Source organism: Nelumbo lutea, chromosome 2, assembly GCF_056320005.1.
Source record: "Nelumbo lutea isolate HS-2025 chromosome 2, American lotus-T2T, whole genome shotgun sequence".
NCBI classification, from domain to species: Eukaryota; Viridiplantae; Streptophyta; class Magnoliopsida; order Proteales; family Nelumbonaceae; genus Nelumbo; species Nelumbo lutea.
Genome location: NC_142685.1, coordinates 63,025,578 through 63,038,288, shown reverse-complemented (window position 1 = coordinate 63,038,288; position 12,711 = coordinate 63,025,578). Strand labels below are relative to the sequence as shown.

The 12,711-nt window shown below is 32.3% G+C and overlaps 1 protein-coding gene across 1 annotated transcript; it reads left to right on the top strand.

The window, feature by feature from the left end:
• The first annotated feature begins 582 nt into the window (after window positions 1-582).
• On the top strand, window positions 583-6,441 carry LOC148871144 (GDSL esterase/lipase At5g03610-like). Its single transcript, XM_088971239.1, has 5 exons — window positions 583-815; window positions 946-1,146; window positions 4,062-4,342; window positions 5,115-5,421; window positions 6,096-6,441. Exons 1-5 carry the CDS (start codon window positions 674-676, stop codon window positions 6,308-6,310), a joined length of 1,146 nt encoding a protein of 381 aa, XP_088827365.1. The 5' UTR covers window positions 583-673; the 3' UTR covers window positions 6,311-6,441.
• The last annotated feature ends 6,270 nt before the right edge of the window (window positions 6,442-12,711 follow it).

Here is a 12,711-nt window from a genome sequence, read left to right as displayed (position 1 = left end):
ATTGAATGTACTAAATAATAGTATTCAAATTACATTTTCTACCCTTAGAATAAAGAGGGATTATATTTTGAAAAAGGGGTATTTTTGGTCAAGAAAAACTCTAGAAATTTTAAAGGGTATTTGTAAGTATAAATAGATACAAATTTTTATATACACATAAACATTTGCACATATATATATACACATACGCACATGTAATACATCTACATATTTGCCTATATATATATACATGTATAATTTTAGAGAAAGTTTATTGACCAACCCGAGCCCTGGCCCAACCCAAATGTATCAAATTACAATATTGGCTGGGCTGGGGTTTAAAGGGCCAGACTTGACCTTGGGCTCAGTCTGGCCCAAATCTTTGGGTTGGACCTGAATTGACTATTAACCCCGCCCAAGCAGCCCAATTTGCAGCTGGCCCTTGCAGGTTTGGCATTTAACCCAGCCCGCTTACATCCGGTTCCATGGATTGTGAATGGTATCACTGAATGCATCTACCACGTGCTTTTTACGGAACCAATAATTCGGAAAGGGAGAAAACAAGAACCGATAAATGAAGAGTCTGTTTTATCGCAGTCAAATGTGGCTGGGGTAAAAACAAGCTTGAATTGAAGGATGTGTGATTGCAAATCATTGTGGGTAGAGAATAGATAGGAAATCAGGTTTCCTATAAATGAGCCTTCGTCCTCGTCCTCGTCTTCATGAATTCCTCGACCTGCCCTGCAATTCTCTCTCTCTCTTTCTCTCTCACATGGGGAATCAATGGAAGCACGCTTTCATTTTTCATCTATTCATCTTCATTTTTCCTCTAACTGGTAATACAAACAGAGCTGGGTTTATTGTTCTCTTTCTGAGATAATTATGCTTGTTGGACAGCTTCTGCGCTTTTTTCTCTGTTGTTTGAAAATTTTCAAGCTGTTCTTATTTAATTTTGTGAATTCACAGGAGTTCAACTGGTTCAAAGTTCATCCCATCATCATCACCACCAACTTCTGTCCAAGCTTTTCGTGTTTGGTGACTCTTATGCTGACACCGGGAATAATCAGAAGTCTACATCTAGGTCATGGAATGTACCTTACGGGACAACTTTTCCCGGTGAACCAGCTGGCCGTTTCTCCGACGGCCGGGTTCTGACGGACTACGTAGGTGGGTTCTCTCTCTCTCTCTGATACAATAAAGTTAAGAAAAACTACATTACGTAGTACGTATGAATGGATAGCTAGTTTAGATTTCCTTTTTTTTTTTATCATTTTAAATCTGTTATTTTCCGGTTTTCTTTTTTTTTTTCTTTTCATATCAAATCAGATTGCTCAGAATAGCATTTTCTTTTTCATAATTCTTCTTTCTCACTTGTTCTCAGGCTTTGCCTTGTAGGGCTTTGATTTATACTCTCCAAATAGGCAATTGCATTCTAAAAATAATTAACAATCCTTAAATGATAGCCTGATAATCAAAACAGAAAGATTAAAATTTAAAAGAATGAATACAAAAGTATGGAGTGCAAATAGGCAGACCGGAAATTCTGGTTTACCATTCTTCAGATTTGACTGTCTTGTTTCTTTATGGGAAGTAAAATGTAAATGTAGTACCCCCACCTTACATGAAAGAGAGAGGAGACAGAAGGACGTCTATTAGTTTCATGTGAGATAGGAAGCAAGATGACGTGACCGGCCCCACTTTATATGAGATTATTTTGGTGGGAGTAATATAGACAAAAGATACAAGTTTTGTATCAGGTGAAAACTTTACAAATAAAAGGATGCAAAATTGAACCAGATATAAAATTTGAATTCAGTTCAAGTACAAATCAAATTTCAATCAAGTTCATATTTACACTGCTAACAAGCTACCAACTTCGTAAGATGGTGTCTGGTAAGGTTGCCGTTTCTAATATGATCTTGTTAGGTACAATGGATTGCTGACTAGGCATTTGTTACACCACTTTCTCTATATATAATCCTATTTGGTTGCCCCAGTTTCAAGCAAAGCTCCGACACGCTGGGTAGTGTTATGCATCATCACATCTCCTTACGGTGTGTATATGCAAATCTAAAGGACCCATTAGTAAAAACTATGAATACCTCCCCTAAGTTTTTTAACAATCTTATAAACTTTTATGTTGTTTTAACTGTAATAAAAACCTATCCTATATCTACATCTATACTATATATGAAAGTGTGGATGCAGTGTGAAACTCTTTTGAATTAAAATTATCATTTATTTTTTTGCTTGAAGAAAGGTATAAAAGTCATTTTATTATAGTTTTAATGTGAGTTTTAATGGCCAATAAAATGCCCATATTGATGTATTTAGTCCATCTCTAATTGTAATGATTGAAAATGTAATTTTAATTATTACTTTCCATCTCATCATTTAATCCCCTCTCATTAAATCTTGTACTTAAGGTATTATATCCCATTTTCTCTTATTAAATTCTATAGTTAAATTATTTTTAACTAATTAATGCTATTAATGAGTTCTATGTCAATATTTTTAACAATGTAAACCCATATATTTTAAATCTGACTCCAAAACAAAACCATTCTTTATCCAAGTGGTGGCTAAATAATACAACCGTCCGAATCAAATTGATTAACCTATGAAGTCATAATTAGTTAATAAATTTTTAAAAATTGAAATAAATATAAAAATACAAAAATGTAGAAACATTAGATGCATTTTTGATAATTTTGTCAATAAAATTAAAAGTATGTGTAATAAATAGGAATTGTTTTTATTGATAATGAAAATGAAATACATAATTTAGAATTGGCCAAAAATGAAATATAAATTTTAATAATAAATAGTTCAACTATTGAGTTAAATGTGTTAACCTTTAATGTCATAAGTAAATAATAAAAACTAATAAAATATCAAAATATAAAAAAAAAATACATAAATTTTGCAAAAAAAAAATGCATTTGTATAATATCATATATTTATCATATTAAACAAAAGGTAAGTGTGACATATCAAAGTTATTTTTAGACAAAAAAATACAAAAAAAATTAAAGAAAAATTGAACACATGTATAATTCTATATTTACACTACTATTAAAAATATGAATAAGATTGTGGAAGTTTCTTTTGACTAAAATACTCTTTTTTTTTTTTTTTAATTTAGTCCCTATTGAATTGTAAGTTTTAATTGTAAATTGAACTATTACTTTTCACCTCATTCAATTCCCTCTAGTTAAATCTTATATTCTTTTTGATAAATGAACAAACAAATATATACCAAAAAGATAAAAAAAAATTACAAAAAAAAAAGAAAGAGTCTAGCCAAACAAGTAGACCTGTCAATGATACTTGAAACTTGACAACTCGATCTAATTATCACATATTTGAATAAAGTGTTTATGTAATCAGATTTAGATTTTGCAATATGCGTCTAATTAATAATAAAAATAAAAGACAAAATGCATAAAGTTTATATAAAAAAATTAGATATATTATTATTATCATTATCACCATTTAGAATTGCCACGTACAAAACATGTGCACACTTATTATTTTTTCTTAAAGATTCAAATACCTCCCTTAATAGAGATGCTAAAAGTACCATAATGCCCTTGTTATTGTTGAGGCATTAACATGCATAATTTAATATTTCAACTTTAGCCTTTAACAATTTTTTAAACCAATAATTCTCTCTACTTTTCTTAAAAAGAGTAAGATAAAAAGTCTGAAATGAATTAAAGAGAAGCAAATATAATCTTTTCAGGGTATTTTAATAAATATGCATTGAATGAAATAGATTGAGGGTAGTTCAGTTCCCTCCTCATGGTATGGATGTAAATATGTTTCAGAATATAATGTATGCCTTTTTTTTTCTTTGCTAGAAAAACTTTCTAAACGTGATTCTTTGGCAGCTTTTTTAAAGTTAATGGCAACTGTTTTGATATTAGGTCCATCCAATACCCATGCCCGAAAAACTTGCAACTTAAAAGGCCCACTGGATAAGGCCCATGACTACTATTATCAAACAGATACAAAAATCAACAAATTTCCTTTTTCTTTTTCTTTTCAAGTATCTTTCTAAAAGTTAAAGCATTGTACAGCTTCTTTTCTTGGAATCGAGACTCCAGTAGCATACAGATGGAGGGAAATGGAGGCAGACCGAATGGGATATGGGATAAATTTTGCGTTTGGAGGGACTGGTGTGTTTGATACGGTGGTTCCTCCTGATCCAAACGTCACCATGACCAAGCAAATCGACTTCTTTCAACAGCTCATCGACGATGGAGTGTACAGCAAGAGTGATCTGGACTCATCCGTTGCTCTTATATCACTTGCTGGAAACGATTATACCACTTATGTTGCCATGAATGGCAGCGCAGAGGTGATCCATCTCTCTAACCAACTTCAATTTTTTAGGGGGGTGTCTGGTACTATATATGGAAATGTTGCCACAATATCCAAATATTCTGAGGATGCAGCTCAATTAGTTGAAACCACATTAAAGCGTGGATTGGGCTGGGCTACATTGCAAATTTTCTTCTACAGTTAAATGGGAACATCTCCCAATGAGAATACCACTTCCGATGGTGTCATCATCGGGAGGTGTTCCCAATACACGGCAGGGATGTGCTGTAAGACGGAGATTTGAACTCCAAATTTTGGGGGGAGGGGGGTGTTATTAGTGTGGTGCTGCACTAGGACCCTATGGGGGATTCCAGCGTATCACCAAATACCATAAAAAAAAATGGTGTGGTTGAAATCACACCGTATTAGGTCCAATGAATTCAAATGCATCACATTTTATTTCACTCTGTTTCTCTCTTATTTTCCATCAAATAAAACATAGACTTGGTTTAAATGAATTTGCAATGCAATTTTATTTGCATTAGCACAAATTCATAGGAGTGCAAATGACAAAAAAATACAAATTTTCATTTATTATTTGGGCTTTACTTTATTCTGCTTCATGTCTTAATTTACTTCATTTTTGCTGCAATCAAACAAAATAAGTTAAAATTTGAAACAAAAATAGGTCAGAATTTACACTCAAATCATTTGCACTGTCACAGTTTTGCATCAGTGTAAAGTTATTTGCGTTCCAACCAAACACAGCCAAATGAAACAAATATCAACTAATAAGGAAAATCTGGCAGGGTTTCTCGACCTTCACTGCATCCGTCATTAATCAGCTGGCTATAAATCTGAAACGCATTCACGGCATGGGAGTGAAGAAATTGGCAGTTATAGCTATTCCGCCTTTTGGATGTCTTCCTCAAGCCACAATCTTGTCTTCTTATCAACAATGTAATGAAACCATCAACAACATATCTATCTACCACAATCTCCTTTTACAAGAAGCTGTGGACAAGTTGAATAACGAGAACAAGGGATCCACATTCATAATTCTTGATCTCTATAATGCATTCATCTCCATATTCAAAAGACAGAAAGATCATCCAGGTGATTTCTCTACTTTTAGCAAAAAAAGGCCAAGTGATTCACATTTACACACACTCTCTCTCTCTCTAGTTATAATTAAGAAGAAAACTAAGACATTACTAAATTTCAGATTGATTGCTCCAAAATATAGGCTATGGAGCTTTCTAACCCATAAAGAACACTAGAAATTGCATTTGTATTTGGATATATATCAACTTTAAGTTTCAGATATTGCAGACAGACCTACCTTGGTTTTGGCAGACTCCTGCTATCACATAAACAAAATCATATTATCAACCTTCTTTCTCACCTTTCGATAGTGATTTTAACTTTCAATACCATGAAAAGGGTAAATTAGGGCTCTGTTAGGATAAGATTTTGCTTTTAAACTTTGGGCTGTGGAGAATATGGTTGAACCAAAAAGTGTTTTGTGCATTTGGTAAGAATTGCTTTTAAATTCATTATGATCTGAAGCCCCCCCCTCCCCCCCCCCAAAAAAAAAAAAAAAAAAACTATTAAGCTCCAAAAACACCAAGATTAGAATTGGGAATTTGTCCTTTTGGGCTTTAAAAGCACAAATCCTGAAGCCTTCCATATGTATGCTCATCCATGGTTTAATTAGTTATATAGCTTTTATATTGTCCTTATATTTTCCAATCAATTAGTAACAATAGAACATTTGATACCCTGAACAGGAAGCATGGAGTTTGGTAATCCATTGAAGCCATGCTGCGAGTCTATAAATAGCAAATACTTGTGTGGACAGACAGATGAAAATGGTGTGCCCATGTATACAGCCTGTGAAAATCCTAAATCTGCATTCTTTTGGGACGAGGTGCACCTTTCACAGGAGGGTTGTCTTGCAGTCTATTCACTTTTGGAAGATTCTTTGCACCAACTCTACCTCTGATATATTATATCTATCTATATATATAGTGTTGTTTCTTGCTGTATCCAAATTAAGCATTTACATGTAGTCTGTTGAACCACAGTTTTATCCATTACTCTATTAATTGAATCAGATCTGTTTTCATATTAAAAGAATGATGCTCTTGGATCTTGTTCAAAATACCAGTAAAATATAAACATGGGAGTGTTATGGTTTTCTCTATTTCCTTCTTCATCCATTTCTTTTCTTTTTGTATATTTATTTATTTATTTTTACATACAAAAATTCTTTTTTCATATTTTCACATATTTTCCTGTCTATCTGGAACTGGATCAAACAAAACGTTTATTTTCTTGTCTATCTTCCATTCCCATCCATGATCTAACTTCACTCCTGCTGGCTTAATTAAATAACAGATTTTTCTTTTTTTTTTTTTCTGGGAATCAGGCTATACTGAGTGTATGTTTTAAATCTAATTAAATTATTTATATTTTTAATGAACTTCTAATCTAAATTCAGGAGACTAACATGTAAGAACTGCAATGGAAGACTCAAATCTAAGTCTCTTATATTGGAATATAAATAGTTAAAATTGTTCTACCACCTGGTTTAGCATGCAATATTGACTTCATAATAAATATTCTGAACATGCTCTAAATAAAAAGATGTAGGTTTTGAATGGTTCAGGATTAACTCTATCCATTTTGGGAAACACAAATTCATATAATATGGTGTTGAGAGAGACATGAGCTAATTTTCTAATCCTACAACTGATAATTAGAGAATTAATCTTAATCATTATTTCAATAATATAAATACCTTTTTCTTTAGAAAAGATTGTTTTAGAGCAATTGAAGGTTAGGACCCATCTATTTGCTACAACTAAAAGGATGGATAGAGAAGTTTCTCTAAAACTATGTTTGGTTTGATAGAAAATAGGAGAAAATTTGAAAGTTGAAGGCAAAGTTCTTAAGGATCTTTGTGAAATTCCTTAATAACTTTCCCTCAACTTTATGTTTTTCTCTTATTTTACATCAAACTAAGCACAGCCTTCAAGTTGAAGTGGTTGTGTAAATAATGCCAAAAGTTACATGTCATCTAAATATATTGATTATTGGTATATTCGTAGCTTTAGTCCTTGAGAAAAATGATCCTATAGTTTGAACAACATAGGCTTTTGCGTATTGCAAAACTACCGTAGACAAAATTGCTAAAACAACCAAAGAATCATATTAGGGCCCGTTTGATTTATAATCGGAATCAGAATTGAAAATACTTTAAAATTAGAATTGGAATGGTTTGTTGTTATAGTTTGTTTGGTTTAGATAGGAATGAAAATAGAAATTGGAATCAATAGGAATGAAGTTTCATTCCCAAGGGAGGGGCATGAAATGGTCATTCCCTCAAATGGGCGAATGCCATTCCAAGAAGAATGAGAATGAGATTCTATTCTGTCCAACTAAACAATTAGAATCAGAATAGTCTACTCCGATTCTAATTCCAGACCCCTATTCCTACTAACCAACCGGGACCTATAGTTGAGATGGTAAATCAGTATCCCTCCAAACTAGGATGTGTCCTGCTCTGTCCCTATGATTGATTTCTTTGTAATACGAATTATGTAATACCAAAAAAATTGTACCATTTGTAGGGGGTGATGAAGGGCCAGGCCAGACTTGGCTCCTAAAATAAAATCTAAGTCTAGACTTGCCCTAACTGTACTCCTGGCCTGAACCATAAAATCATATACACAACATGCATGTTCTATAAATTTTTGGTTGGGTATGGGCCACGCCTTAGCCCAAAATATTTATAGCAGGCTTTTTAATGGCATTGCATTTTTCAGGGATAAAATAAAAATAAATACTATTTTTATTACTACTACTACTAATAATAATATTACAGTAGAATACAGAAAAATAAAGATAGCAAAACTCGCGCCAAGCTACAGTGTCCTCAAGATCACCGGTCTGCAAAGTTGATATTTTGCAGAAATCGTTGAAAGAAATTTGAGTGCAAAGTTATGGAAGCATTGGCGTTTTCACCAAACATCGCTAATGGCTGTTCCAGTAGAAACCATTTTATAAAGCGAAAAACCACAAGAACAAAACTTGGGCTGGTGGGGGCCAAGGCTATCGGAACTTGGAACCATTGTTGGGCTGGGCATGACCCATCAACCCATTCACTCCTTTATTTGTCTTTCTATCTAAAGAATATCAAAGAAAAATACTCCTATACCCCACACCCATCTTAATATGTCATTAAAAAAGATGGGATTTACCTCTATCTGCGTTTTAATTGCCTAAAACATCTGAAATTCACGAAATCGAGTCGGATTCATAAAACGCCAAATCAATTTTGAATTCATCAAATTAATCGAGTTATTGGATTTCTTCAGAGTTGGATGGATAATCTGACCAAGCAAACAGAAAAGCATAATCTAGGACAAAAGAGAGAGTGTGTGTAAAGACAGAAGTACAGAACAAAACGAACTAAAATACAGAATAAACTAACAAATCAATACATACAAAAATGCTATTGTAAGATCAAAAGTATTTCATAGCTTCATACAGATAGCAACAGTGAAATCCAAGAACTCCAGAACTAGAGAAACCAGATATAACCTGGGTTCGAAGAATGTACACTTTTGTGTATCCACAGAGCTGTATTGGTAATTTTAAGTTTTAACTAATGCATCTTTTATTTTTTTTTTTAATTTTTAAATTATAATTATAATTATAGTTATATATATACACTAAAATAAACAAGTCTAGAAATTTTCTCTTTTTTTTTTTAATTTTGAATTTTTTTTAATCCATGTCATTTTTGAAGCTACCAATTTTTTATTTTTCTGAATTTTTAATTGTATTCATGTCTTTTTTTAATTTTTATAATATTCATCATGAAATTATGTACAAACAATATAAATTATGATTTTCTGGATTATTCAATCTAAATGTTATTCAAATCATAAAAATCTAACATTAAAAATGAAATATTATTTAAATAATTAAATAACAAAATATTAAAATTAACATTTTAAATTAATTAATAATATATTTTAAATAGTTACTGAATAATTTTTAATTATAAAAAATATATTTATTAAATATTTAGTTAAATAAATAAATATATTAAATAACGAAATATTGAATTCAACAAGTAATTAATATTTTAAAATTTAAATAATGATATTATTTCAATAAATAAATAATATTGTAGATAACTAATTTCATTTATACCAATTAATAATTCTAGAAAATAACTTTTAGAAAGTATTGTTTATTAACAATAATTTTAAAAACTTAATCTTTATTTATTATATATTTATCTGTAATAAAATTAATATTTATTGTATTCCAGTAATTATTTATAGTTTTTTGTGATAAATATATTTTCAATAATTATGTATAAATCTATTTCTCTTTTGTTATTTAATAGAAAATTTTCAATAATTATTGGAGTTTAACTATTGTTATTTAGCTTTTTCAATTTAATTTATTATGTATTTTTGCTATAATTTTTAATAATTATTGGAGATTAAACTATTGTTCACAGGTTGGTTTGGTTCAGTTGTAGGTTGTTTGGCCAACCAAATTGACCTGATCATGCTGGGGGTCACTCAAGATATATCAGTTTGGGTCAATTTTTGGTTTGGTCGGTTGGTTCAAAAGATTTAAACTTAAAAATTTAAATTTAAAAATCAAGTTTAAATTTTAAAAAATTATAATGACATTATTCAAAAAGTAAATAAAAAATTAAATTTATGATATACTCCATTTTAGCCTAAGAAATATTGGAATTTTACCACTTTTCCATATTAAAAAATATTTAAAATAGAATATATATATATATGGTTGGTTTGTTTGACTTTAGTTAATTCACAAATGGCCCAAGTGAACTTTTCGAACCTAGTTAGGTTGAGAAATTGTTGAACCAAAGCCGATTGAAAATACTAGAAATCAGTTTGGTTAGTTTCATTAGTTTGATTCGGAATGGCAACGGGGTGGGGCGGGGACAATGAGCCTCTCCCCATCCCCGTCCCCGCAAAAATCCCCATCCATGTCCCTATCCCCATTCTCGCTAACGAGGACAAAGTTATCCCCATCCCCGTCTCCATGAGGATCCCTACTCCCCGTGATTCTTTATAATGTTAACAATTATATTTTTGTTTTTTATTTTATTTAAAAAGTAAAAATAAAATACTTAAAAATTAGAATCCTATTAGAAAATATTCAAACATATTCAACAGGGACCCCATGAGGCGAGGATCGGGGTCCATGTAGGGCAGGGAGTGCTCTCCATATCCCCGCCAACGGGGATGGAAATTTTCCCATCTCCGTCCCCAAGGGGGAAAATCATCCCCATCCCTGCCCAATTTGGGGCAAATCGAAGAAATGGGAAAAATTGCTATCCCTTAATTTGATAAACAATCCTATCTAAAATTAATTATTGTTATTTTTGTATTGTTAAAAATATTAAAAGTAGTATATAAAATATAAATGATTATTAATTATTATATGAAACAATTGTATACTCTTATATGTTTTTATTATTTATTTTTAACTTAACAAATTCCATGCATCATACAGATCTCCGCTAGTTAATAATGGGAGAAGAAATCGAAGAAAACAATAGTGTTAATCGACAAACCTTGACAGTCTCGGAATGGACCCTTCACGGCAAGTTGGCAAGGTTGACGAATAGGATTTTTACTTTACTTTTGGGTTAGAGAATGGAGTTGATGCCTTGGTGGAAGAGTGAGAGGTTGAACTACCGGCCCATTTCAACTTTCAAAGCATCAATTGTTACAATATAGTTTCTCTCATGTGACAATAGGACCAAGGAAATCTGAACAACTCCACCAAGTAAAACTAGAGAGATACCACAAGCTGCTTGAACAATAGTTGCAGCCTTGGTTTTGAAAACCGGACTGGTTGATCCGGGAATTGTTCAGGCAACCAGTTCAATTTCACCTTAAAATCGTTGTAGGGTAAAAAACTGTTGATTTGGTCAGTGATCTGTTGACCTGGAAATTGAACCGTTGATCCATCAACCCAAATAATAGTTTTTGACTTTTTTATTTTAATTATTATTTTTTAAATCAGAATGGGCCATTCATTCATACCAAACAATCAGACCATTTGACCCGGGAACCGGTGGCCAAAATGGTTCCATGTCCGGTCTGGTTTTTAAAACCTTGGTTGCAGCCACGTTATATAGTTGATGAATGATTGGAAATGAGGTTAACTCTCTAACTAAACTCATGCAAGTGGCAATTAAGTATTAATTTAAAAGGAATACAAATACAAATATGTGCAATGCAAATACAGGTTTACAAATACAAAAGAAAACAAAAACACCTTTTTTTCGTGAAACCATTTATGATACTAAATGGTACGAATTATCTTTTGGTACGAAGTAGGCAACTACAAGACAGAAAAGAAGGTTATTATCGTCATATCTGCATCAAACCAAGCAGTGCTTCTTCATATCATCTAATTAATCATAGGTGATCAGAAATCTAAATAGATTAATTAGGAAATTACAAGATAAGGCGCCAATTGATTAATTGGTAAGGTCTCCAGTTGGTTGTAGCGGAGACATAGGATTGAATCCCACCTGCACCACGATGGCAGGGTTGGGGGGTTATGGGCCTCATCCCATGGCCGTTATGGGCCCGTTGTATAGCCCCATCGTTCCAAAGAAAACTGTTTTGGCATTAAGCCCATGCATGCCTGAAATTTGCACCATGAGAAAAGCCCATAAACTAAGGCCCATGACCACCATCACATGGCTGGTTATTTTGTTGAATGCAAAAAGCTTCTTATTTTCCATTATGGAACTGCATTACATAGCTTATTTCGTTGAATCAAGTCTCCACCAGCAGGTTACAAATGAAAAAGTGGGGAGAGAACAACTGAGACATGGGAAAAATTTTGGAGCCCAGATTTCCTGAAAGAAAAAACTCTGCACATATTAACATTTATCCGCACATTGGAGATACCTTCCATACATGTATGTTAAATTCATGGAGAGATTTTGCATGATAGGATGCCGATTGTAGAGACCGACGTGTTTGATCTGTCGATTTCTTAATTATCCAAACTTGACCATGCAAATCATTCTTCAATTTGGGCAATCTGTCTTTCATCCATAGACTCATCCATTGCTTCACATGGGTGATCACCTTCATGACCTCTATGTTAGAATTCCATTTGTTGGGAAGGTTTTCTGTACCGTGGCCATAAAATGTGTGGTGAATTGTAGGCCACTGGGCTCCAATGTGATGTGCTTAAAATGATAGATTTTGGAACTCGCCTGTGACATAGTACTTAATAATAAAATTATAAAAAATAGATAAGAATTCAAAATAAATTTATAGAAAATTTATAAATTGGACATATTTTTAATATTATATA